Below are 27,389 nucleotides of genomic sequence, written 5' to 3' on the forward strand. Positions count from 1 at the left end.
AAAGAGGTAGGATCCCAAGTGTCAGTATTTTCAGTGCCATGATCTGGATTCTTGAGGGGAGTAACTTCTGGGAATAGTGCTATATCAGTACAGCAAGGAATTGTTATTGTTCCCAGGAGCCTGTATTATCCAGAGGCTGTATAACATAGCTAAGTGCTGATTTGCAGTTCTGCATTGCCCAATGCCTTCATAGTAACAGGAGCTGCAACAGGACATTTTTGCTTTGTATTGCCTCCAGGATTTGCCTCTGCATCTCCCGTCTTTTTCCATACTGTCATTTGCCACTGCAACTATCTCCCTGAAAAGCTTTTTCAGATTCCCGCTCAGTCCTCAGATACTGCCTCCACCTTACCACAATGTTGAGGTTTTTTAAGGAAGGACTCAGACTAACAATATCCAGGGAAAACTCATGACAAAAATGTTTGTTTTCTCCCCCTCAATGGCTGCTTTGCCATTGATAAGGGCACTGTGAGGGTCTGGCCAGTGCAGGTTCCATAGCTATGGGTGTATAAAATAAAAACAAAACGAAGTGACAAGCAGTCATAGTTCATATTCTAGGAAGGCTGTGGTAAGAATGGCCTGACTCAAAAAAGCAAAAGGGCAGACTAGCGAGATACAGCGTGAAGTTGATCACCAAGATGGTCCCTCCCAGAAGCAGGTCAGGAGTGTAAGGGAGTTGCTATGCCAGTGGAGAAAGTCATGTAGCTACTCTTCATAATCTCTGAACAAAAACTGAGTCATTTCTCAAGCTTAGATTTTGCTAAACAATACTTAGTGCTCCAGTCAGAGCCAGCATCAGCCACGTATGATTTATGAACATATAGAGCCTCCTACTACAGACTTGGTCACAGACCAAATTGCTTTATATTTTAAGCAATTCATGAACAGAGGCAGAAAAGAGTATTTACATTACTTCCCTCAATTTCCTGCCAGTTTAACTGTCAAAATTAAACTTCCCTTACACACACAATATCAGCTACAAACTTGATTTTGAGATTCTGCTGACAAATTGTGGCAACTGTCTGTGGGATGGGGCAAACACTGCACCTAGAAAGAAATATATCCCATAAAATGAGGGGGAAGGTAAGAGGTTTGGCTTGAAAGATTAAGCTGCTTGGTGAAATAGCAGGGAAGAAAAAGTGGTTTTAGCACCTTTCCCCACACCTACCAAATGCTTATTTACTTCTGAAATACCTTGACATGATTAGTAACAGATATTCAGCTGGCAGCATTTATTACGTGCTTTGTGCAGTTTGTGCTAGGTTCCCCAACACAGTAATACACAGCAGATTCCTCTGCTCCTTCAGAGGAGCAGGAGATTTCAAGGGTCTGGTTATGATTAATACTGAGTAATGCCACATGTTAAAGTCTGTGTGCTGCTTGTGACTCAAACTGCATCTGGAATAAATGTGCACATAGTAAGATGAAGCCAGGTTTGAAAGTTAAATAGGTTAGCGCACGCAGGACGATTGGGTCAGGGCCAGGAGCACTCTGGATTGCCACATGGAAAGGGTTAGAAAGTTCTTTTGCTTATACTGTGTACCATTGTCTTGACTGTCTACATGATATGAATATCTGCTTCTTTTAAAGATGAAATGCAAGGGAAGACCTGATACACAGTAAATATAGATTGCAGTGCTGAATTCCCTTGCTGACTGAGCATTCAGCACAGAGGTTGTAAATAACCTTTATAAAAAAATCCCTCTGAAATACTCTCAGTACTTTCTGGACCACGAAACTTATCCCAGAACATAAGAAGATGGAGACCAGAAGGAAGTAGAGCTTTCTCAAAACCTCCTAAACCTGTACTAGGCCACCATTACAATGGACCACAAGGAACAGGCACAATGCAGACAAGTGAGCCATGCAGCAGGTACTAGGATGAAAGTGTAGTGATGCCATTTCCCTACTAATCAGCTTCTAGTTAAGTATGCAAAAACTGATTTGGCTAACATTAAAATCATCAGAATTTTGGCCACATACCTATTAATTACTAAATTTCACTGAAGGCCTGTCAGCTACGATAGGAGACCAATAAAAAGCTCATTTCAGTCAGACCCCTCTTGAAGTCATGTTTATGCACCATCACAATGTTCTTCCCTGTACATTTGTTGTCTGTGCTCCTATACATACACGCTGGAGACTAGGAACAAAGATGGAAATCTTAAGTGCCTCAGCCACAGTTGGTTAATCTGTGATGCCGGAGCAGTTTGGAACTTCTCAGTTGACATGTATAATTATCCATGGCCATGCTAAGATTTATAAAACTGCTCCATGACAAGCAGCATCCACCCTTCGAACTGTAACACAGTTGTTGGAGGAGAGGAGAAAGAGAATGGGTTTGCCTCAGTTTCAATCTAGAGCTGTACATTAAGCTATCTTGAAGGTTATAAAGTCACACACACACACCGGGAAGAGCTATGGTTGCTCACTCATCTTAACTCCATCCTCCTGAATGTGAATTATGAGTTCGTGTTCTCTTTCATGGCCATGTTGTTTCTCCAATTAATCATCATCATACAGCTTCTACAGCAATTGATGCATACGTGCAATATATTATAACATGTTTCTTGCCCCTGTACTAAACTATATGTAAAAAAGAACTACAAGCATATTAGAGGGAGGTACCCTTACTGATTAATGTTTAAATACCCAAAAGGTATTTCTGCAGCAAGTGATACCGTTAACTGTATCCATTCCTAAAACGAAATAGAAAATTTTAAAAATCAAACTCTTCCAAAATGTACTTATCAGTAAAACTATATTCCACTACATTGCTAAACTACTAGCACAATCTTGATGTTTATTTAAAAATAGTGTAATAGTTACTTAAATAGTATGAAATTACTGACTGCTATTACTAAAAAAACATTAAAAATAATGTTAAAGGTTACATGTTAATTCAGCTCCAATTTGACAAGGAAATATAAGATGCATCCCTTTCCAGCTCTTAACTATTTACAGCTTACTAATATATTCACACAGATATTAAAATAGTCACTTGATACTAAAAATGAATGAAACATACCATCCAGTGCGTCTTAAACTGCTCTACAGGTTAGGACACACACTTTCATTTTTGGCACCTTAGAGACTAACAAATTTATTAGAGCATAAGCTTTCGTGAGCTACAGCTCACTTCATCGGATGCCTTTGGTGGAAAAAACAGAGGGGAGATCCGATGAAGTGAGCTGTAGCTCACGAAAGCTTATGCTCTAATAAATTTGTTAGTCTCTAAGGTGCCACAAGTACTGCTTTTCTTTTTGCGAATACAGACTAGCACGGCTGCTACTCTGAAAACTTTCATTTTTATAACAGTGTAATACTCTGCTACAAAATTTCAGTAGTAGTATGAAACTAATTTTTCTTATACCCTTTTAAATGATGGGGCTACAAACTGGTACACATTTTAGTTGTATACTTCTACAAAGAAATTAATCATGCTATAGCTATTTGACAACTACCATATCTGTCACAATTAAATGCATCATTTCTTCAAAATGTTAGACATGTGCATCTAAGAATGTACACTGTTTGTATATTTTATTGTACAGAATGTGGTCATGGTTCTCAAAATCTCTCTCATACTATACAAAATAAATACTTTTGTTGTTGCTCATTTGATCCTGTGGGAGCTCATTTCATAATGTTCATGAATACATCATACAAATAAAGGATTGCTCATCCTACCTGGACAAATGAACCAACAAATCCCTTCAACCTCAGCCCACTCCCTCACCAAAAGCTGGGAGTAAAGATGGGCTTCCCAGAGGCCCTGGAATGTCAACAAACCTAGCATCTGATAGAACAAGTTGGGCAGGGCGAGTTCCAAAGCTTACCCAGTGAATTCTGCACTAGCTTCAGTTTCTGAGCAGTCTCAAGGTGTGCTCCAGTGGGGAACTACATTACAGCAAGCGAATCTCAAGATGACACAAGGTGTGGTTAACAAAAGCCAGGCTCACGTCAAAGAGAAAAAAGGCTGAATTCCTCACCAAGCACAGGTTGAGAAAATGCTACTGGCCAGAGCCACTTTTAGGCATCCAGCAGCAACCCAGGATCTACCACCACACCCAATTGTAACTGGTGTATACAGATATAAATTCTGCCAGTTTTTCCAGCATGAGAAGAATCTCAGTAACCACTACAGCTGGAGACTTTCATTTTAAAAAGAAAAGTCTGCTTACATAGAGAACGAGGCAGCAGCATGGAAGAGGTGCTGGAATGCCCTACTGCAGCATACCACATGAATCCACTTGTAATGTAATTTTCCATTTATTTTTGAAGAAAAAAAGACACAAGGCAACATGTTCTTCTGGACCCTCCTACAAATCCTGATAAAGCACCATGATCTTCTGAAGTACAGTTACGGTTATCAGATGTGCAAAAGGACATTTTGGGGGAGTGTGGTGTTCTTTGGTGGGTCACATCCAAAGCCACAACAGACCCTAAGTACAGAGTCTCATACTGATTTGAAGTAATGTAATTCTTCGGACTCCATCCAATTTAAATTTTAAGTGAGACAGCAATGCATAAGAACAGAAGAAGTTTTATACAGGCACATAAGTACATATCTATGCACGCCCTATTGGCAGGCTGAGGGACCATATCACCTAACAGGAGGCCTTTCCCTTCCCTCTAGTTAATATGGTTGTACAACTGTGCAAGCACACCATATTAGAACTCAGTTAGGGATACGGTCTTGGTTAGGTCAGGCGATGAGGCACATCTAGCATCACTTTTTCTTGCATAGCTTACGGATAAATAGGCTAGGCATAGACATTTTCTGTTAACTTCTGTTCATAGTACAGAACAGGCAAAGTAGCTCAAATATTCAGTGAGAAGATTATCTATTGTTTCAATTACTTCATTCCACTACAGAAATGGTGATTTTTAAAAATGACTCAAAATGACTCAAAAAAAATTCTAAGAAGTGATCATATACTATCAATACAGTCTGACTCAGTCCTGGTGTGGAGCAAACAAAAAAAAGGAACTTAACCTCTGTTGTTGTAAGCTGATATATGGAGGAAGCAGTCTTTTTGTTGGCGTCAACTTGAACATTAAAAAAAACAAAAAACAAAAAACCCACCCCCCACCCCCTTCACACCACTATTGGATTTACATGATGGTAAAGAGTAACCTGCACATACAGATAGGTAGTGACTGGGTACATTGGTGGGGAGGGGAATAAAAATGAAAAACAACTCTTAAAAAAAGACAGTCTTCCTCCACAGAGCAATCCTGACCTGGAGGCTGGAACTGTGTCTGTGGAATGGGAGCTTCTGGTGCTTTATTAAGCTTTTCAAGTGTCCAGAAAGCCATGCTGCAGACATGTTTTGAAAACTTGCTCTTTATGCCTCATTGAAAAGCGTGCTCCCATTATTTTAGTTTTTACAAAGATTTAAAAAAAAAAAAAAAGCATCTCAAGCCTCCATTTTGAATAGACTATCCAACTGCTGCAGAGGTTATTATGGTGCCAAAAGAAAAGTAACAAGATGAAAATCTTAGGGTATACAGACAAAATGGAGAAGTGAATTTCATCAGAATTGCAAAACTGTAATCCTGAACTTCAAATACTGTGTAGCAAATCAAGATTTTGCAAATGCATAAATTTACACCCAAGATTGAAGCCTTCCATTGGGTGGGTCAACAAGACTCTAAAACAAGCTGTTTTAATCCCTTTTGCATTAGTACTTAATGACAAAAAATTAAGACACCCATTGCTAAAAAGCATCAATGCTTTGTAGTAGGAGAAAGGAGAGAAAAGGAAGCCAACCCACAGTAGTACAGATCCAACATTTAGCCATTTGGATTTTGATCAAGGGCTCCTCGTTTGGATTAACTCCAAACCAACTGGATTAGACCAACTGGATCAATTCCAAAATAGACTTGGAAAAGCACTCAGTTTTGCTGTAAGGAGCAATCATTTTGTGGTGGGAAGATTGATTGGATAACCCTTAAAATGGGTCTGTCTCCTTAAACAGTCTATGTCACAAAGAATATCCTAACAAAAATTTCTGGCCCATTCTGGAAACCACGGTAGGATCTTCCCACCAACCAGCATCTTTAAACATGGCTATAGCTGCCATGGTTCTGGTCCCAGTGTGGAGATGGCCACAGATGAGGTGTCTAGATGCTTCCTAAACCCATGAAAATCCTATTACATTAACAGTTTAGTAGTTCTGTTGCCATGAGGGTTTGATGCCAATGTGTAAGATTACTGGTCTAAATATGCAAGTTGTATTCCCTCAATTCTTGTGGCAGTGAACTCTGGCACTCACCTCTCCCCACCTTGTCCCATTGCTGTAGTTAAAATCAGTACATGTGCTCGAGCTGCAACCCCCTCAGTATAGAAGCAAGGGGGCTGATGGCAGGGCACACTGAGTTCGTGAGGGTCCCTCAGCTTTGGAACTCAATCAGAAACAGTCCACATTTGCGGGCTTTCAGGGTCATCTTTTCATGGAGGCTTTAGGAGAGAAGCACATTGTACATGCAGGGGCAGAAATGGGGGGTGCATATTGTAGACTGGGTATGGTCATTTTTACCCACTTTCTTCTTTGCTAAAAGGTCTGATAGACTTTGCCTACTGTTGAATATGGTGGAGGTTGCTGCTGAGCTTGTTTTTAATGTTTAGATGTGCTCTTAGGTACTTATCAAAAAGGTGCCTGGGACTTGGGCTAGCCACCCTGTCAGTTACATATCTTGTGACATGGCCTCATTGGCCCCATATACTGCAAGATATGAAGCAGTTAATTGGGCAACTTTATTTGTTCACTGGATTTGACCGAAAAAAAAACTACCCTATCCTGCAGAGTTTTTCTAATAAATTATTTTCAGATTTGCTGATGCCTTGTTTGATGGCTCAAGAAATTTATCCACTTACACAGATCTACCTGTAGTGAACAGAAACAAAAAAGACGTATACTCCATTAAGAGTAACACTACCATAGTTCTAAATCAGCAACTACAAAAGATGAAGAGGTTTATCTAACCTAATCTCTTACTTGGAGTTATAAAATTTGGCTGTAAGTAAGTAAAAAAAAAACAAACAAAAAAACAAACCATTTAACTCTTTTCCCCCTTTTTTCAGTATAAATCAAGGGCGGGGGTGCCCAAAATACAGCTCAAAGAATCCATGGCAGCTTGCAACCTTCCTATAACTACAGGGCAAGCGGGCAAAGCTAGTCAAACTGCAGGTTTTTAAAATGGGGAGTTCAATCCTTTATTCATCTGCAAAGGACGATGCAAGCTCAAGCCCATTTCGTGGCTGTGAGCATTCACTTTTTATTTTAAAATATATAAAAAAGTAATTTAAGTGTTGCCCTCGTAAGTGGCCAATCACGGTCTTCAGTCTGATTGGGTGCATTTTATATAGCCAGATTTTAGAATATTTTTGTAAACAATTTGTGTATGCACATAATGCTTTTCTCACCACTGAGCTTTTCTGCAGATGGGTAGTTTTAAGAACAATTTACATTTAGGTGTTTCTCTTGCACAGTATTTACAGACCTGCCAATGCTCGGTTAAGGTTAATTTAGTTTCCTTACAGGCTTTGCATGCATTATGAAAGCAGATATTTCCTATCCCATACGAGGCATATCCTATGGAAAGAGGTTTTCTGTTTTTAATGTCTTGCAATATTTTAACCACCAACTTAAGTAACTACATATTTTCTAAACCCACTGTCATTTGGTTCAATAGAGAGAAAGGACATAAAAGCCAGCTACCTTGTGAAATGCCTTTTATCCCTACTGAACCTTGAATAGGTTTCAGAGTAGCAGCCGTGTTAGTCTGTATTCGCAAAAAGAAAAGGAGTACTTGTGGCACCTTAGAGACTAACAAATTTATTAGAGCATAAGCTTTCGTGAGCTACAGCTCACTTCATCGGATGCATCCCACCCCCTCCACAAGCATTATGATTTAATGCATCTCACATAAAACAGGCCAAAGGAAAATACTGATGCAGAAAGTGTGTTTCAACTTCATGCTTTGCAACATAAACCGGTTTAGATGGGCAGAATATACTTACTGCTAGGAACAGCATGCAGTACATGGAGAATGAAGAATGCCCAGAGTAAAATGACAGTCTGGAAGAGGGAAAAAAAATAGATAGATATATTAATCACTTTTCACTTACAAAACAACATGTTGCAGGATAATTTACAGCATCTCTAGAAAGCGAGCAGGTAAAATGCAGATGTCCTCACTTTTATTCAAAAGCACGGAGGAGCTTTGCAAGGAGTTGTACCCCATACACAGAAAGGTGTTCATTCAATGCAAATTTCTAAATTAGGATCTATAACTACAGAATGGATTTAATTATCTAATGACTACACTGGGTTATCTTTCGTAGATTAGATCCCAAACCAAGACAGCTACTTAGGCAGTAATTATCAATGACAATCCACTGATTAAAGTATAAGTGGAAAAGGAGTACCTCCTGAAATGTAAATATTTCAGGTGGGTTTTTAAAGCAATCTCCCAGATTAATATGAAAGAGCCATCATCACTCTCATTTGCATGTTATTAACAAAGTTAAAATCCAATCCTGTGAAGAAAGTGACAGAATCTAAAGAATATACAATATAATCTGAAAGAAAGAGGAAAGACCTGACTCCAGATATCAGGGGCATCCTGAATCAGTCAGCATGTATTTAGTATATGCAAAGTGTCCTGTAAGGGGTGGAGCTCATTTCTCATTTACTTAGTTTTCAGAATAGAGATGATTCATGGCATTGTCAGTATTTTCCAGTTCTTGGAGGGATATTATTGAATGGTAGTAGTTGTAACATTGAAAATAGTAGGGGAATAGAGTTTTTTTTCCTGGTGGGGAGGAGGGAAAATGACATATCATTGATTCTTTTAAAATTTCAGATAGAAAAAAAAAAAAGGAGGCAACTATCTAGAATGTGTTAGGTTACCAATTTAGGAGGTTTTATCACATCCAATCCATGCATTAGTGAAGGGTTTCAAAATTAGTTCCACTCATTACTAACCAGATCATTTTTTCCTCTCAGATAGAGAAAGCACTCCTTTTATGTTTCTTTGCCTATCACAGCTTATACTTAGGCCCTGTCGACATTAAAAAATTTAGGTCAACATAGCTATGAGCCTCAGAAGCATGAAAAGTCCACAACCTGAGCGACAATTATGCAACTTTACCCCCCAGTGTAGTCATAGCTAAGTTGTTGGAAGAATGCTTCTACTACTACTACTGTTGCTTGGGAGATGTTCCTATACTGCTGGAAAAAAAACCCTTTTATCGGTGAAGGCTGTGTTTATGCAAGTATATTTATAGCACCATAGATGCATCAGCGTAGTCCCCATAGCGTAAACATATTGGATGTGTCTATGCAGCAATGAAACACCCACAGCTGGTCCAGGTCAGTTGACTAAGGATCATGGGGCTCAGACTACTGCACTGCAAGGGGTGAGTGTCCCAGAGCCCCACCCTCCCAGAGATTGGGCTCCTGCCTGAGCCCGAATGTCTACACAGCAATTTTACAGCTCCGCAGCCTGAGCCCCATGAGCCCGAGTCAGCTGACCTAGACCAACCATGGGTCTTTTATTCCAGTGTAGACAGACCCATTCTTACCTTGTACACTGGAAATTGGAGGATGAAAAGCTCAGAGCTTTACAAAGAAGGGCAAGTATCCTTGTCCCTCAGCTGAAAAATGGGGATAAGGGACACACAAAGAACAGCAGGTCAGTAGCAGAGATGAAAATAGAACCCAGGCCACGGCACAATCCACTGAGTATACTACCTCTAAAGCAAGGGTGGGCAAACTTTTTGGCCTGATGGCCACATTTGGGTATGGAAACTGTATTGCAGGCCATGAATGCTCACAAAATTGGGGGTTGGTGTATGGGAGGGGGTAAGGGCTCCGGCTAGGGGTGTGGGCTCTGGGGTAGGCTGAGAAAAAAAGAGAAGTTCAGGGTGCCGGAGGGCGCTCTGGGCTGGGGCAGGAGGTGAGGGCTCCGGCTGGGGTGAGCACTCTGGAGTGGGACTGGGAATGAGGGATTGAGGGTGCAGGAGGGCGCTTTGGACTGGGACTGATCGGTTCAGAGGATGGGAGGGGGTCAGGGGTGCCGGTTCCAGGCAGCGCTTACCTCAAGCAGCTCCAAGAAGCAGCAGCATGTCACCTCCCCTCCTACATGGAGGCGCGGACAGGCAGCTCTGCACACCGCTGTCCACAGGTGCTGCGCCTGGCAGCTCCCATTGGCTGCGGTTCCCAGCCAATGGGAGCTGCAGGGGTGGCAACTAGGGGCGGGGAGCAGTGTGTGGAGCCCCTTGGATGCCCCTACACATAGGAGCCAGTGGGGGGGACTTGCCACTGTTTCTGAGAGCCGCACGGAGCGGAGCAAGCCCCTGACCCTGTCCCTGTCTGAAGATGGGCAAGCCCCAGACCCCGCTCACCAGCAAGAGCTCGAGGGCTGGATTAAAATGCCTGGAGGGCCAGATGCAGCCCTCGGGCCGTAGTTTGCCCACCCCTGCTCTAAGGTAATGACCAGTGGCTCCTGCATGCAGTACATACAGAATGAAGAAACCAAGCTGAGAAAGAGGCTACTGTCTTCTCAAGTTGGGGGATGGAAGAGAAACTGTAAAGAGCCCTAGTTTTCTTAGACACTTTCTACCCCACAGTATATTGTGGTTTTATGTAGAATTGATAGTCTGTAGTCTTTTGCATTAGATATTCCATAGTTAAATGCATGCATTAGTCCAGTATCACACTCCAGAATGCTTTTTTGCTCTGAAGAGATATTGCACATTTCTATTTTGTCTCAAGATAAGATTGTATCACAAGATATTACTACTACTTCATTACCGCAGACCATGTCAAAGAATTGCATTCTTCATGTCAGAAATATCTTCTATAGGTTCTTTTTCATGCTCGCTATTTTAAAATATTTCCAGACATATGTCTGGGGCCAAACCACACACCGACTTATACCCTGTGTAAGCTCAATGAAGCACTTTGGGCAACATCACTGATGAGTCTAGGTAGAATTTTGTCTCTAAACAGAACAGGCACCCAACTGAAGGTTTTTCTTCCTTCTAAAGCCTTTGCCATGTTTTAACTGAGACCATTAAATACTAAAAGGTCTAGCCAACATCTTCCTGCGCACAACCTCTCTCTCTCTCTTCCAAAAGAAGCCATCAGAACATTCTGTCTGTCAAGCCAGCCAAGTGGTTGAACATTCCAGGCTTCTTCACGATGCTAGCTATGAGTGCTAGCTCACCACTGACAAGTATTCACACATGCAACAGCAGCACCTCATACCTGAAATATCAGTCTTTGTTGTTTTTCTTTTTTTAAAAACAGTTTAAACTAAACGTAAGTCACTCCAGTAACAACTCATGCATCAGGCATAGTAGCTGTCAGGATGTGTGTTATTGTTTCATGACAACTGGCTTTATATATTTTTGCTAGAGATTTATTTCAATAAATCTGATAATACAAACACATGACATTTCTTATTTTGACTCTTTCCACTCTGGCCGCTGAGTGTAATGCTAACATCCTTTTTTTTGCAATAAGCTGTTTAGTCCACAGAAGGCCACCTATTAATGGATCACTTCCAACAAAACACATTGTAATGCTTCACTTAACCAGGATAGAATGTAACATTAATTCTTTTCAATTGGGCAATGCAGTCTCAATGTAACTTATCCATTTCTACCCATTTGAAAAACCCCTCAAAAAAAGCAAAGTCAATTTTACTCTAATTGCTAATTATGTCAGAAGTAAGATTTTAGAACACACTGTGCAAGTACAGTCAGACAAGGTAGTTTTTGTAAGCGATCCATAACCTTTAATCAGCTGTACAGCGTTTTCATAATGCCATCACAATAACTGTGCCATTAGTCTCACATGTAAAAAAGTCAGAGTAAATTTGACAGCTATATTTTCCAAGTTAACAGTGCAACCAAGTTACAATAAACTACTTCAGCCTGTTAATACAAACTCACATTTCACAGAATTGTTCTTCCAAATATAGGAGACTTTTGTAAGGAGCTATTTTAAATACATTTAACAAGACTTCGCTTATTCACGATAATCAAATCCCTTCAAAATGCTTAGTTTCTAGCTTGACACATTCATTCTCTGAGGTTATGTCTACCCACCAGATCGACAGGCCACAATCGATCCAACAGGGATCAATTTATCGCGTCTAGTCTAGATGTGATAAATCGAGCGCTCTCCTGTCGACTCCTGTACTCCAGCACACTCAATTGCTTTTTATTTAATTAAAAAAAAGTTAAAAATCACCAACTAAACTGGAAATTCACGTGGACAATTCTTAATTTAACTTAATGTCTTATATTTAAATTGATTCCTTACCAAATTAAGCTAATCCAATATAAACCTGTTTGATTAAAATAGATTTTAGTTAAACCAGAGCAAGTTGTGTGAAGTTAAGCTAGTAGGGTACTGCCAAGATCAGCAATAGAGCTAGTCTAATTCAAGTGTTATAAAATTTGCACACAATACCAAAGGAGGAATTGCTAACCCAAGTGAGGGCAGAGAAACCATACAAGTGAACACAGAGAGTAAAAAGATATGGGCTGAAAACAGAAGATTCAGCTTGGGGGAGGGGGTGAAGGGGGGGAGGAAAACCAATAGATCTAGGAAAAATTATCTAGCACACACTAAACAAGACTACATAATACAAAGAGCTGTAATGCTAAGATGAAAGATAATAATGGACTGCATGCTAAATTTGAATTTGTCAAAATATATTGGCCATAAACAAGACAAAAGCAACTCTGGGTTAAATATGCAAAATTTCACATAGGGGGAAACTATATGACTCTGGTACACTTGCACCTGCATTACAACTATATTTCCTAGGATCCCATCACTGGAAAGATATTGCACGGCAGGAGAGGAGCCCAAAGACAACTCTGGAAAAAAAGATTAAACAGATGACCAAATGGACTGATTTAAGGAAGGAGAGGTTAAAGAGCCAGATCTGTATAAGTTGGCTAAACAATGAGTAATGGGGAGAAAGTCTAAACATGTCAAAAGGGCATAAATAAGGAGGAGCAGAGTTTAGTGTGGCACAAGAGGTTACATCTAGGAGACAAGGGCTGAACTGAAGGGAAAATGGAGGCTAAATACTAGGCAACCTTCCTGATCTAGAGGTGTATTAGACCAATTTAAGGAAACTGATGGAAGCCCCATCACTTGGAAAAATTAAACCTAGTCCAGTCAAACACAGTAGCAAATCTACAACAGGGAACAACCCCACAATAGTAGGGAAAAAGACCAGATGAGCACAGAATGGAAATAAATTTAGACAAGACAAGCTATGCATTGTTGTTTTAATCAAGTATGTAAAAAAAAAAAAAAGCCAAAGAGTTCTGTACACTAAGCAGGAAATTATCCCTAACATTTTCAAATTGTCAGGATATGATCTAACAAAATTATATACTTCAATGTGTAGAATATCCCATTTTTTTGAAACTAGAAAGAAACAGGCAAACTATCATCCAGCAACAAATATCTAGATCTATTTTATAGAAGTCTATTCTCTATTGATATACCATGTATAAGTTTAAGAACATAAATGGGAATTCAAGGCTTGTGCATTTTTATATACACAGAGTAGGAGGGACACAAGAAACATAACCTTTACTCCTCCCCATCTGTAGAAAGATTTCTTTTAAAAGAATTCAAAGACAAATAGGGATAGAGACAGACTCCTCAACAGCTGCTAAAATACAGTCCATATTTTGAAAAACTCTAAGAGCTTCCCCTTAATAAACTTGAAATTTACTATGTATGATTTCCAATGGGGTCCGCACCTCCATTTTGAATTTTTTTTAAATTTAAAAAAGGCCCACAAGTGTAAAAGGGTTAAAAACCACTGATCTAGACACGGACCCCTTTTCCTCCCTTCCCCTCTGACAGGACGTTGAGCAACATTAATATTTCTGTTAAGTTTTAAACAACCCTGCACTCCAGAAAGGATTTCAGGTTTTAAAAGGAAACACAGTAGTGGCAGTTAGACTGGAGCCAATGTGTTCTTTCAATAGGGCTTAATCAATCTCCTCCAGACAAAGAGTTCAGACCTGTTACAAACATAGTTTGAAGAGTAACCAAGATATAGATGCTTTCAGTTAAAAATCTAGGCATTGAGCAACTGATACAAATGCTATTCTAACCAGCACACTGCTGCTGGATAGAGGATTATTTTTTCACTAATTCTCAAAGATTTCAGACTACATGTAGAAAATGTGTTAAAATATACTATATATAATTATTATAAAATATATGTTGTAATAAGGTCAAGTGTGAAGAGTTTTATAAATCATTCCTAATCGCATACAGAAAAGAGACCATCTGCTTAGCAGTTATCTGCAACTATTCAGAAAAGCGTGGAAGAGTTCTGAAAAAGCATCAATTTTGAAAAAAAAAAAAAAAAAGATCCAAAAAAGAGGCAGCCAAAAACAAACTGTAAATCAAGACCAGAGCCATATAAATAAGATTAAAAAGAGCAGACAATGCCAGAAGCACCTCTACTCAGTAAGCTGCAGTTTTGCAGAGGGGTTTTAGGGAAGGTTTGTCACTAGTAATCTTTTCTCCTACAAAATTGAACATGGCTCTGTTTTAGGAAGCTTGGCAGATAGCAGGGATCTTTTCAAGTGTCAAGATATCTGACAACATAAATATGGTATCTACATATTTGAAGAGCTACTATAAAATTCTCTTTCTCCCCCCCCCCCCCCAAGTTTATTAAGACAGACAGACAGGTCATTTCCTGCTAACTCACTTAAAGGACAGAGACTGTACATTCTAGTGAGTCAGGTAATTATGAAATAGAAAAGATGCTGCATTTTGATTAGCTTTCTCTTCCCCTCAGTGTTCCCTGCCAAGCCCAAGCAGCCAGGCTCAGAATGTGGGGAGTCTGATGGAACCCTTCTCCAGTGTCACAGAGGACATGAATTGCTGCTAAGTATCACAATAATGAGTGCTATAGGGCTTGTCCTCACTGTAGAAATAACTCTTACTCAGGTAGAAAGAAAAGGAGTACTTGTGGCACCTTAGAGACTCCTTTTCTTTTTGCGAAAACAGACTAACATGGCTGCTACTCTGAAATCTTACTCAGGTGTTGCCCCAACATAGCTCTCATCCACACACAAGAGCCTCTGATCTGAGTCTGGTGATGATTTACATGTGGGCTAGCCAGCCAATCCTCGGGCTAGGATACAGCCAGTATGCTGTTTACACTCAGGCTGGTAAACATGCCCACTTTTCAGCAAGGATGCAGGCTATACCACCTAAGTGCTGACAGTCTTCCAAATGTCCCATGTGTCCAAAAGTTCTCCCACAATTCACTGGCTCAGCTTTCTGCAGCACTAATGACCATGGAACGTGACCCCCAAAAGTCATAGCTTCTGACACGAGAGAGAGTACAGCACAAGTATGGATACAATTGAGTGGAATCACTCAAGCATGGCTGCCCACACTGGGGCAACTATCACTCGAGTTACCTCTGCACTGAAAACATATCCTTATGCCACAGCTATACTGCACACCAGTTGCAGCAGCATACACGTAGCTACATGTCACAGTGAAAAAACGGACTGTGACCACACAGTGGTGTGTAGCTACATAGGTAGTGAAAGGTTATGGCGGGAGGCGGCAACAGAGGGAAGGACACAATACTGCTACAAATAGCAGCGCAGACAGGGAAGGCACTGCTTGTGGGGAGCAGAGAGCTATGTACACCCACAGAGTTCAGGTGCATCTTTCCTTTACTCTCTTCAGCAATGCCTTACCAGCTATACGTTAGAGGGTATACATGTGCTAGAGGGGCGTGTAGTGCACGTACTCTACATGACACCAAAAGGCGTGTGCAGTGCAGATGCACCATTAGGAATAGCTAACAGTTGCCCCCACAGTGCAGCAGCTCCAACCTGTCATTTCATGGTAGATACTGAACTACAGAAACAGCTTCTCCTTGTCCTGGTTCTCCCACTCTGAGGTGAATGGTGGGTCTACACATCCAAGGGTTATGAAGCAACAGTTAAGTGTCAGGCATCAGGACAAACAGCTCCAGAAAAAGAATCACTTAGCCCTTCAACAATCAAAAAAACAAAAAACAAAACAAAAACAAAAACAAAACAAAAAGCTGCCACCACCACAACATTGTTAAACAAATACATTGGTTTTTTTATTTGTTTTGGGGTTATTGGGGGGGGGGGGGCATCTTGTTTTTTGTTTTTTTAAACTAAAGAAACTGCCAGACTGGCTTAGATGATCAATCCATCTAGTCCAGTGTTGTCTCATTAATACTGGCCAGTACCAGCTGCATCAGGAAGAATAAATTCATCCAAACCACTCCTGCCATAGTTAGAGGCTGAGTTGTGCCCCAAGCTTAAGAGTTTATATCCCTTCAAAACTTCAGCTGTGTGTATTTAATCTTCACTTCCACAACTCTGGATATTCTAGTTATCCACACACGTCTAATACTTTTTTGAACATTGCAACATATTTAGCTCTTGGTCTCAGTGATATCAATGTGCAATGAATTCCTCAGGCTAAATGTGAGTGGTGTGATAATGTATTTTCATTTGTCAGTTTTGAATTTGCCAGGTTTCAAATTAATTAAATATCCCCTTTTTCTTGTATTATGAGGGTGAATTAGAAGTTCCAGGTCTATCCTCTCTATACCATTTGTCCTTTGGTATATTTGATCATGTCCTGTCTTATCCATCTTTTCTCTAGCAATTAAGCACCAGTAAATTTGATAAGCCAAGCATTTAAAAAAATATCAAACTCCAGAAGAGACCAAATGCTAAGCCCTTTCATGTCTCAGATTAGTTAAATTTAGTCTTCACAACACCCTTATGAGTTAGGTAAGTATTATCCCCATATTACAGATTAGGAAAAGGGGATCAAAAGGTTGACTTGACTATGATCAGAGCGTCCATGTTAGAGCAAAGACTAGCACTCAGAAGCTCTCGTGGGCCAATCCCATGCTCAGACCACACTTTAAGTGTCAAAGAGCTAGTAACAACGTTAGTAGAGGACAAAATCAAAATATATTCTTCTGATTCAGCAGTCCAAAGACTGGGTTGTATCAGCATTACATGGAATTTCAGTCACCAATCAGATTAGTGTGGGGATGGCCATTTTATAGTCAATGTTTTGACACAGCATTTCCAACCTTTGTTTGGGGAACACACAATGTGTGCAGATTCCCAGATTTTAGCTGCAGAACATTTCCCCTGCTTCTGCTAATTAAGAAAATTCTAGCAAGAATGCCTGCTGTTGAAGACTAGCTTCACCAACTGCATCCATAAGTTGTTTCCAAACGGTTTTCAGGGGGCCTCTGAATGCAAATGGTAATTGTGCCGAGTTCTAATGGACTGAACATGTTAACCTGTTAAACAACCATAGCATAAACCAGTTTTCACATTTTCTAGTAAGCCTGACATTTATCTGTACTTATAAAGGCAGAAATATGTTTATAAGAAGATATAGATGCCTTTTAGTTGCACTGCAACTCTTTAGTTACACCAGAATAGCAAATGACCAGGCTAACTGACATAAATGGCATATGACAGTTAAACTTTTTCATATAGTGAAGATATTATAAAGCTTAGCATATACCTACACAGTTCGACACTGGAGCCCGGATTACATCAAAGACAGCCCCAAACCAAAGGCCAAATGACTGCAAGCAGCAGCATTCCTCAAGAGGCTGTTCTGAGTCTCTGAACTAAACTGTTCACAAAGTGCTGCTGGACATAAAGTTATTTGGTCCTTAGTCGTGAAAATTAAATCAGTGGAGGCATTTATATCAGGGATGGTCTGGCTCCAGATTTCAAAACTGGATCTTGATTTGTTATAGATTAACAAATGTTAACGTGTGTTCCCATTTCCATTTGCTGCTAGTGAATCACTGTTTCAGCAGTAAAAATTAACACTCATGGATTCATATGGCTTGGTGCCATGATCCATTACAACCTAGGTAGGAAAATTTTAATAAGGGGCTGGGTCACTGCTACATGTTACTTCTTCCTTCCAAACTCACTGCTTTCAAACATTACGTATGTGTGTCCAAGACCAGCAACATCACCACCTATATAACCTGTTCATCACTTAAGTCCACAGGAAGAATCCATAGGATTGAAAAAGTTCCTAACAAATGAAGTTACACCTTGAATAAGAGAGAAAAGCAGAAGAGAGAGTTAGCTCTCTCCCCCCACCAGTCTCTTGTGCGGGGCTAATAAAAAAAAAAAAAAAAACCACCACCATTTCGTAAAACATTTTATTCCTTCCACAGCCTGTTCCTCAGCTCCTGAAGAGCCTGTGTGTGAGTGCCTTTGCCATGTCTAATGGATGAACTAATTAAAAACTAGTTCCAGATTATTGCTTCAGACCCCGTTATCTGCAATCTAGGACTGTAAAAAGCTACAGGATTTTAGAGTGCACAGTTTTCATCATTGCTCAATTTATCATCTACCCCAGAAAGTTTCACAAGAACTCAAGAAAATTTTGCATTAGATTTATAAGTGCAGCTATTGTTTGAGACACTTCCTCACCTTATTGTTAAGGACTGGGTTGTAACTTTGGAGGCAGCAATGTTATATTACCAACATGCAACCTACAACCTGTAAACTCTGCAGATACAGATGCTTTTTATATTCCAGTTATATGAAGGAGGATAAAGAAGAAGGCTGAAGAACACAGGTGAAAGGAAAAGAAATTGCCAAGTAATGACTACTTACAATACCTAAAAATTTCACCAACTTACCAAGACTGCTCAGACATGCAACATTACATAAAGCTCATTTTACATGATCATAAAGCGTTCTGCTAGCATTAAGATACAACAACAGGAAAAGGCTGTTCTGCGCAACATGCCACTTGGGTTTGGTTTCTCTAATCTCAGCCTCACTGCTTTTTCATCATGTTCCTCATCCTTCACTAGAGCACAAGTGCCACTTGAACAAATCACATACCATGTTAGTGACCATTCTTTTGCACGTTATTAAAATCAAGCAGTGCTCGGGACCACAATCAAAGCAGTTCTCTCAGTTGAGAGGGCTTGACTGCAACTTAGCCTCCTCAACTACCAAAGAAGTAGTAACTGACTGCTATTCCACCCCCACATAAATTTCAACACTGGCAAAACTTCATGGTAACAGAAAGGTTACATGCTTATAAAGCTGACAGTGATGGTGAATACATAGTTCCTTGATCTGTATTTCGTGATTATGCATATGGTAGATGCATATGTCATCTACACTTAAGCTGCACCATGCGCCTTAACAGAAGGCTATTTCACATTGACACCTAAACTCTTCCAAGTTATTATACCAGGTCCAGTCAACATAGGTAGTTCATCAATAGTTTTAATGACTGATTTCAGCATCTACCTATAATTGCAGTATGCTAGGTAATTAAACCTTCCACTCAACCACTATTACAACATATTTCTCATCTTATTGGCAGTCTCAGTTTTTATGCCAAGTGCTGTGTAAGAACCTGTATGTAGCAGAGCTGATCAAATGATCTGAGTTATTTTAAGAAGACAGGCTCCAGAGGAGAGAAATAGTGAACATTAAGAAAGCATTTATTATTTTATTTTATTTTAAAAAGTTTTCCATACTTTTCTGATCGTCAGGGAGTTGGCAAAATGTCCATTCTACACCTCCTAAAATTGGATCCAAAATCTGATTTTTAATGGCAAAGTTTGATGTTTGGCAACAAAACAGTGCAATGCTTCCACCAGTAACACAAGTGGTGCCAGCTCTACAGCCTGGTTACTTTTCTCAGTTTAGAGCTGTGGGTAAAGCTAAAGCTCTCTAATGCTTTTCAAGAAGAGTCCACAGAGCCTTTTGCACGCACACCTACATTCTCAGCTGAGCAATTACCACCTGTTATGCCCTGGTTAGTCTGAGCCACAGCATATTAGGAACAGCCAGTTAATTTTGTTCTGTTTAAATTGAGACACTGGTCATTATTCTATAGTTAAGTTTGAGTTTTTCCACCTAAATCACTCATTGTTGTGTTTGACTTGTAATCTTTGGGATCACAGAGATGACTAAGACTACCACATTCCTGCGCTTTCTGAAGGCATTGTTCCTACACTGTGCGTCTTTAGGAAGCTGAACTGGTCACAAATGCCATAAGCAACACAGCACTCCATCTTCCCAGTCAGATTTGGCACACCATTTAGTTAAACAATGCTGTAGAAATCTCTCTGGAGACATTTTTGATGCATGATGCAGTTAGAGGCTGCCAGATTGGATAAGTAAACTATTTTGTTATGCTCAAATGATTAAGTGCAGTCCGAACTCAGACAGAATTGCAAAACTAAATTTCAAAAACTAAACTAAGTTGATGAATAAGTATATTGCTACTAAGTTGTTTGTCTTTTGATAAACCATATTCTACCTTTAAATAGAGACCTATTTTCCACTCACTGATAATTCAGAACGCCAAACTCTGCTCTGTATTAAATGAAATTCTATCCTCTCCTGGCTTCTGCATGAAACAGTTTCCAAAACAGAGAGAGAATACTGCCTCAGTAGCAAAGATATTTGAGACAGAAGACCATTAACACTACACAACAGAAAAGTAATCAGATCCTGTATAACTCTCATACACATACATCAGGGCTGAATATCTGTACCATTAGACACTCAAAATTCCCCCATAAGCCATAATACTAAGTACTAGTTAAATACAACTTAAAAAAAGTTCAAAAGGATTTCCAACTTAAAGGAACCTATGTAGATGGGTTAACAGGCGTTCTTCCAATCTAATAGACCAAAATCAGCTTTCTGATACACATGCACAGCTCTGATAAAACTTATGGGTGTTGTGTACGTGCAAAACAGTGGGCAAAGTTTGGCCATGTGTTGAAACACCTACAGATGTGCCAAAACAGGTTCATGACAAAAGTTGAAACATTAAACTCCTGGCAAGTGTACAGCAAAGGATAACATCTCATTTCAAACACACACTATCAAAGTCAGTAATATGTAAAATGCTATTCTCTGTGGACTACTCTACCACTTTTTTTGTAAGTTGAGAATTTTGTTCGTGTTCAGATACAAGTATTTATGAACAAGATTACTAAAGGGGTAAAATGTATTAAAACATGATATATTTGAACTCTTATTCCATTTCCCCACATAGCATTTATGAGTTGGGATATTAATCTGTACATTTCTGTAGTGCCTGGAAGCCCATCATGCTAGGACACTGTACAAACAGAACTAAAAGACGGTTCCTGCTTTTAATTTGCACAAATGCCTGATACTAACACTGGAGGTAAGAGGTACACACCCAGAAGCCTTCACGACTTAGAGGCAAGTATGATCAGATGCCTTTATTAATGCATTAGTTTCACACACATACACCCTTCTGCTCACAAGCCTTAATACTCTGACTGAAGTTGCACAATTCTACTTTAAATTTTAACACAGAACCACCAGCAAGGCACACAACCAATTCCTGGCAATCACATGCCAATGAACAAATTGTTAATTCCTTGATGGTGATACAGTAGCTAAACACAACTGTAGTGGTGAGGTCCCCTGTGACCACGGAACAAGGCTCTGGAACAGGACTGGGACAAGTCAGAGCCAGCAGACAGATGAATGCTCTGTTTCTCAGTCTCCTTTCCAACATCCATACCCTCCCCATTAAAGGAAGCTGTGTGTAAGCCAGGTAGCACAAGTCCAGGGCTATAGAGCCAGAGGTAGCATCAGAGAACATAAAACTGCTGCTAAGATCCAGCATTCCAGCTTTATATACAAGTTGCAGTGAAGAAGCTAAGCTGTATTTTGAATTTTATTTAAAAAAAAGTTTCTTTATGTTGGAATTTCATACTATAGAAAAGCTCATGAGTGCAAACTGAGTAGTTGTGTATATAGGGACCTGAAAAACTTTAGTATCCCTGTGGAAGGGTATAAAAGTAGCAATTTAAAAGTCTTAAATACTCTGAAAGGGTAGCCCTAATGAGGAAGTATTCAAAAAACTAAATTGTGCCCTTGAAATAGTCTATGTTTGAGATGGATTTTTGTGAATTAGGCTTAAATTGGAGTACCTATGCCCCAATTCAAGAGCAAAAGAAACTATGGAACCACAACAGCTTCTCCATAAAGTAGTACATTTTGCATTCCCAGAGCAGACAAAGATAAATTAACCAGTTCAAGTATTCTGACTTGGTTCATGCTCGTACAAAGGGCTGAAACAAACATTCGGTACCTTGTGTGTCAACTATTGCACTAATTGGCAGGTCATCTGCATTTCAACTCACAACCCTTCCCTCCATGCTCTGCTTTCAATATATAATTAACTTAGTTTTAGCTATGGCAATGATGGGCTTGTCACAAAGCCAGTGCTTCCTCACAAGTGCCACATTTGGAATTTCATGATTACATCCTCCTTGGAAACCAAGAGGTCTGGATTCTGAACTCCCAGCTTTGCCCCAACCCAATGTGTTAACAAAACAGGGGGGGAGGGAAATCCCAGAGGAAGTCTGTGCCTCAAGTTTTACTCATTTGTACACTGGAAATAACACCTACCTATCCCAAAAGGATAGCAAGAGTTAGTGTTTATAAAGGTCCTGAGACGAAAAGCACTATGTCTCTACAAAATGTTTATAAGTTATAATCAGAAGCACATATATAAACTATAGCTGCATCTGCTAGTTTAATGTACTGTATCAAATTTTAAATGCAAAACAGCTTTATTATGTGTACGTTTCCTTATATACTAAAATATGAGAAAAATATTCATTGATTAGTTGAGCTTATTCACAAACTAGCTCTTTATCTTATTTTTTAAAAAGTTACTCTTCCCTCTGCCCCTATTCACCCACACTTTAGTTGAGGAATTAGTTGTATGTCACTTTCCACAAGTTAAAAAAAATATTCAGGAGAGTGTGTGTTCCTGCAGGCACTTTTAAAATGCATTCAGGAAAATCTTTTGAATTAGTTTTTACAAAAACGGGAACCAGGCTTACATCTTGATGCTGATATCATCCTCTGGATAAGCTAATTTCCATTGCGTGGGGGTTGGGGGGAGAAGGAGGGAGAAAACATGGCAATTCTGACTTAGCCCTGTACCGATCTCAGGTTGGTCAGATTTACAGGGATGAACTCAAGCCCTCCAGGAAAAGGCTGATGGACTATAGGGGATGAGGAGCAATGCCACAAAACCAACTCCTTCTACCCCAGGTCCCTTCCCACCCACCCACTCTGATTCTTCTCTATTCAGGACAGCAGAGGATGGAGCGCAAGTGTCAATGTGAAAGAAAAATCATCCATGCACAGAAGAAAGGAGATTTATGGCTCATCTACATACAAGAAGTTGTATTGTTTTAAAATTTGTTAGTCTCTAAGGTGCTACAAGTACTCCTTTTCTTTTTGTTTTAACACTGGCACAGTTAAAACTGTACCAGTGTTAAAACAATACAACCCTCTTAGTGTGGGCAAAGTTCTACAGTATAAAGATGCTTAAACCGGGAGTTATTCACACACAGCACGGGGAACAAGCTCCACCTGTATAAAGCACCTTTATATTGATACAACTGCATCCATATTAGGGGTTGTGCCAATATAACTATACTGGTATAAAAATGAACCACACCCATAACAAAAACCAAACACAAAACCAAAGAGTTATACTTGTACAAAAAATGGTGGTTAAACCAGGCTTCAGTTGTTTCTTAGCTGGAAACCTGAAGAGCTGAGGTCAATGGGAAATTACAAAGCAGGGCAGGGGGAAGGAAAAAAAAAGTTTTCTGCATGCTAAAACTTTTACACAGAATAGAGGAAGTGGACCAAAAGTAATCTATTGTTTTAAAAGTATTTAGCACTACTTGTTGCCAGCCTGGTAAAATGTTAGCAGCATCTGACTCTGCTATGGAGCAGAACACTTTTTTTTTTTTAGGACTTCAGGATCCTTGCTACCAAGAGCGACGTAATAGGACTGACAAGATTGAACATTAGGAGAGGATGTGCTGACCCCAATACTTTCTTGCTCCACTGATTGGCAGATAAAGAGCAGATGAATGCCAGTGGCACAAAAGACTGTTTGTCAGTTTTAGGAAGAAAGGCACTACAATAGCAGTCAGATGAAAGAATAGAAATTAGGGAGGAACAACAAGTTACAGAACAAAGGGCTGGGCTTACCAGGACTACATACCCTTAGAGCAGCATGGTGTGGTGATCCAAGCACATGACTCGAGGCCAGGAGCTCCCACATTTTGATGCCAACACTGAGAATAGCCACCCACTAAGGCCTTGGACAAGCCATTTATTCTCTCAGCCTTTGTTCCTCCCAATCTCTAAAATGATAGTACTCACCTTGTGGGGATGTAAGGGGATTAACTAATGAGAGTCCAGTGATTAAAAGTGCTAAGTGTTATTAGCCCCACACCTAGCAAAGAAAAAAAAAAATGTAGAAACTACCTTTGACAGCTTGAAGTTAATGGCAGTTTAACGGAGAGTTCATTTTGCTTGGTCACACTGATTTGCACAGCAAGTATGTCCAGTTATTCTGTCAAAGAGTAAAACCAGCCTTCACAATACCTCAGTTAAAATAACTATTCTATTGACTGCTAGTTACCATTGATGATTTTATATCTTCTACCTCAACTATATCTTGAAAATTAAGTCAGAGGCGGACACCAAGACACTGCCCCTCCTTAGTCTACATAGGACAGGTTTTACAAGTATTATAGGGAATGTGCATGAAGCAGAGTTTATATTCTTATTGTGGCTAGACTCCACGTTTGACTATATTCAGACATGTTCTAGCCTCCAGCCAGACCCTGGGATGCAGTGTGGGAGCTGTAGGCCACACTACCTGCTTATTCTGAATCTGAAGCAAGCTACAAGATAGTTGCTGCAGTTTAGCCAAGCCTATGTAGTAGCTTCTACACACACCACCATCTCTCTCTGCTGCCAGGATATGGGCATAGCTAGGGGTAAGAGAACATGACCAGGACTTCCTCATACTCACCTGATACCTTATGGCTTTATAGGCTCTTGGAGCCATTGACAGATAGCTTAAGCTACACTACACCTACACTGAAACTGCTACAACAGCACAGTGTTAGTGCTGCAACTGAACCGCTGTAGCACTTCAATGTAGACACTTACTACAGGAGGAGTTCTCCCATCATAGTAGTTAATCCCTTTCCCTGAGATGCAGTAGCTAGGTCAATGGAAGAATTATTCCCTGGACTTAAGGCAGTCTCTACCAGGTGCTAGGCTTTCATAACTATGTAAGTCAGAGGTATGGATTTTTCCACCCTTGAGCAACGCTGCTAGGTCGACTTAACTTTTTAGTTTAGACCTGGCCAAAGAGTAGCCTCTGGGATGCTCTAGGTTGTACAAGGGGACCAACCTGACCACCACCACCACCACTCCTACGCTGTGCTCTCCACAGCTGAGGATCTTTGGCCTAGATGCTCAAAAGATATTTAGGCAGTTAACTCCCACAGAAATCAATGGGAGCTAAGCACCTAAATGCCTCTGAGGATTTGGGACCTAGTGTCTACCTAGAAAACAAGCTAGAGTATGAATTAGTCTAGTACGGCCTGTCTCCATCCACACTGCCTAGCTTCATATTAAGACCCAATCTGATCAAGACAAGAGTTCTTAAGCATGTTCATTAGACACTTGTGAAGACCCCAGACACACCCTGTTTATGATACACGGCACAAAGAAATTATCAAATCAATACAGTAGCTAAAAGTCAAAGGAAGGATTCAGTGCAATTTCACCGAAGAGGAAGGAACGTGGGAGTTTGAATACATTTGAGATTTGCCTGCAATGAATGGCCAGGGAAATTATTGAGGAGATATGTGTAAAAAGTCACTAGCACAAGTCAGGTAGTCCAGCTGTTTCAACAATGCAGATAATAAATGCTAATATTTTCCTTGAAGATTTGGAACAGAAGAGCAGAGTCAACTGCAGTAAAATGAAGTGTGCCAGCACCATCGTTTATAGGACTGGGAAAAAGACAACCAACTCCTAGATAATCTGAGAGGGGAAAAAAAAATATATATATACACATCAGTTCTTGTACCCAAAACTATTTACGATCATGGGCTGCTTGGCCTGGTAGATGAAGACTCAATTCACAACCAATGTGCTAAAGGAAGGGAGTTGGATACAATGAGATGCCCCAATTACAATTCACATTAGGGAGACAACTGGAAATCCAAGCAATATGAAAGAGCTTATTAAAAGCAATTCCAGGTACACCTGCCACTAAGTCCCCAATTTTTGTGGTTTCAATCACATTTGCCTTTGTGTGTGTTAAAAAAAAAACACAAACAAACAAGCTTCACCTCCTCCTCAGTATGGGAAAGGGCCACAAAAACAGAAGAGCAAATTGACTGTGCAACCATAACAGGCAATAGTGACACGGATTAAGTGAGAAGTAAAATTAAGAATTCCTGTAATTTTTAATTGTAGTATCAAAGGAATCACCTGCACTAAGCATTCAGAGAAAAGTTTGATTTAAGTTACTGTTCCTTTAAATTCAAAGTGAATCTATTCAGGGCAGATCAAGTAACAATACTGCACATTTCTAGGAATTGCAAGTGTTTATTGTATAAAAATGGTAACAGTACATTTAATAATGGCAGTCTCAGTATACCTGATCTTTAAACAAAAAAAAACTTTAATGCAATGTTTGCAATGCCAAGTTTATAATACATAACATAAAATTGGCAGCACAAGTCCTAAATTAAATTCTAAAAATATTATAACCTGCATATAGCACATGTTATAGAGTTACAGTGTAGTTTTAACTTCTACTCTAATGCTCTTTTCAGCTGGAAATAAAAATTTCTTCAACAAACCTAGATGCACTTTAAGCTGTTCTACCTTCTTGAAGAGTGCTTTTGTTTTTGTGAAATAAATAAAATGATAGTCTAAGCAGTTGGAATTCTTAGCCTGCTCTGAAATGAATCTACAAACTCTGTATTTAATCCAAATTTACTCCCTTCCTGGGGTTTGCTTGAGTTCCCAACAACAAAAATACAAAATATCACTTAACCAGTTCCTGAGGTTCCTCAGGTGAAGCCTCTCTGCCTGGTTCCAATTCTCTCTGCCTATCCCTACCCAAACTTATGTACAGAAGAACACCACACAAAGTTCCAGAGTAGCAGCCATGTTAGTCTGTATTCGCAAAAAGAAAAGGAGTACTTGTGGCACCTTAGAGACTAACAAATTTATTTGAGCATAAGCTTTCGTGAGCTACAGCTCACTTCATCAGATGCATCCGATGAAGTGAGCTGTAGCTCACGAAAGCTTATGCTCTAATAAATTTGTTAGTCTCCAAGGTGCCACAAGTACTCCTTTTCTTTTTGCAACCACACAAAGTGAATCAGCAGGA

At 39.8% G+C, this 27,389-nt stretch overlaps 1 protein-coding gene across 3 annotated transcripts in view; it reads right to left on the reverse strand.

The window, feature by feature from the left end:
- The window catches only part of PLPP1 (phospholipid phosphatase 1), a 131,359-nt gene that overhangs the window by 31,781 nt on the left and 72,189 nt on the right, over positions 1-27,389 (reverse strand). For all 3 annotated transcript variants that reach the window (XM_038401272.2, XM_038401265.2, XM_038401268.2), the window contains one exon: positions 8,030-8,087. In XM_038401272.2, the coding sequence (XP_038257200.1) occupies positions 8,030-8,087 (58 nt within the window). The remainder of the gene's footprint in view (positions 1-8,029; positions 8,088-27,389) is intronic.

The sequence above is a fragment of the Dermochelys coriacea genome, chromosome 5 (genome assembly GCF_009764565.3).
Source record: "Dermochelys coriacea isolate rDerCor1 chromosome 5, rDerCor1.pri.v4, whole genome shotgun sequence".
In the NCBI taxonomy this organism is placed as follows: domain Eukaryota; kingdom Metazoa; phylum Chordata; order Testudines; family Dermochelyidae; genus Dermochelys; species Dermochelys coriacea.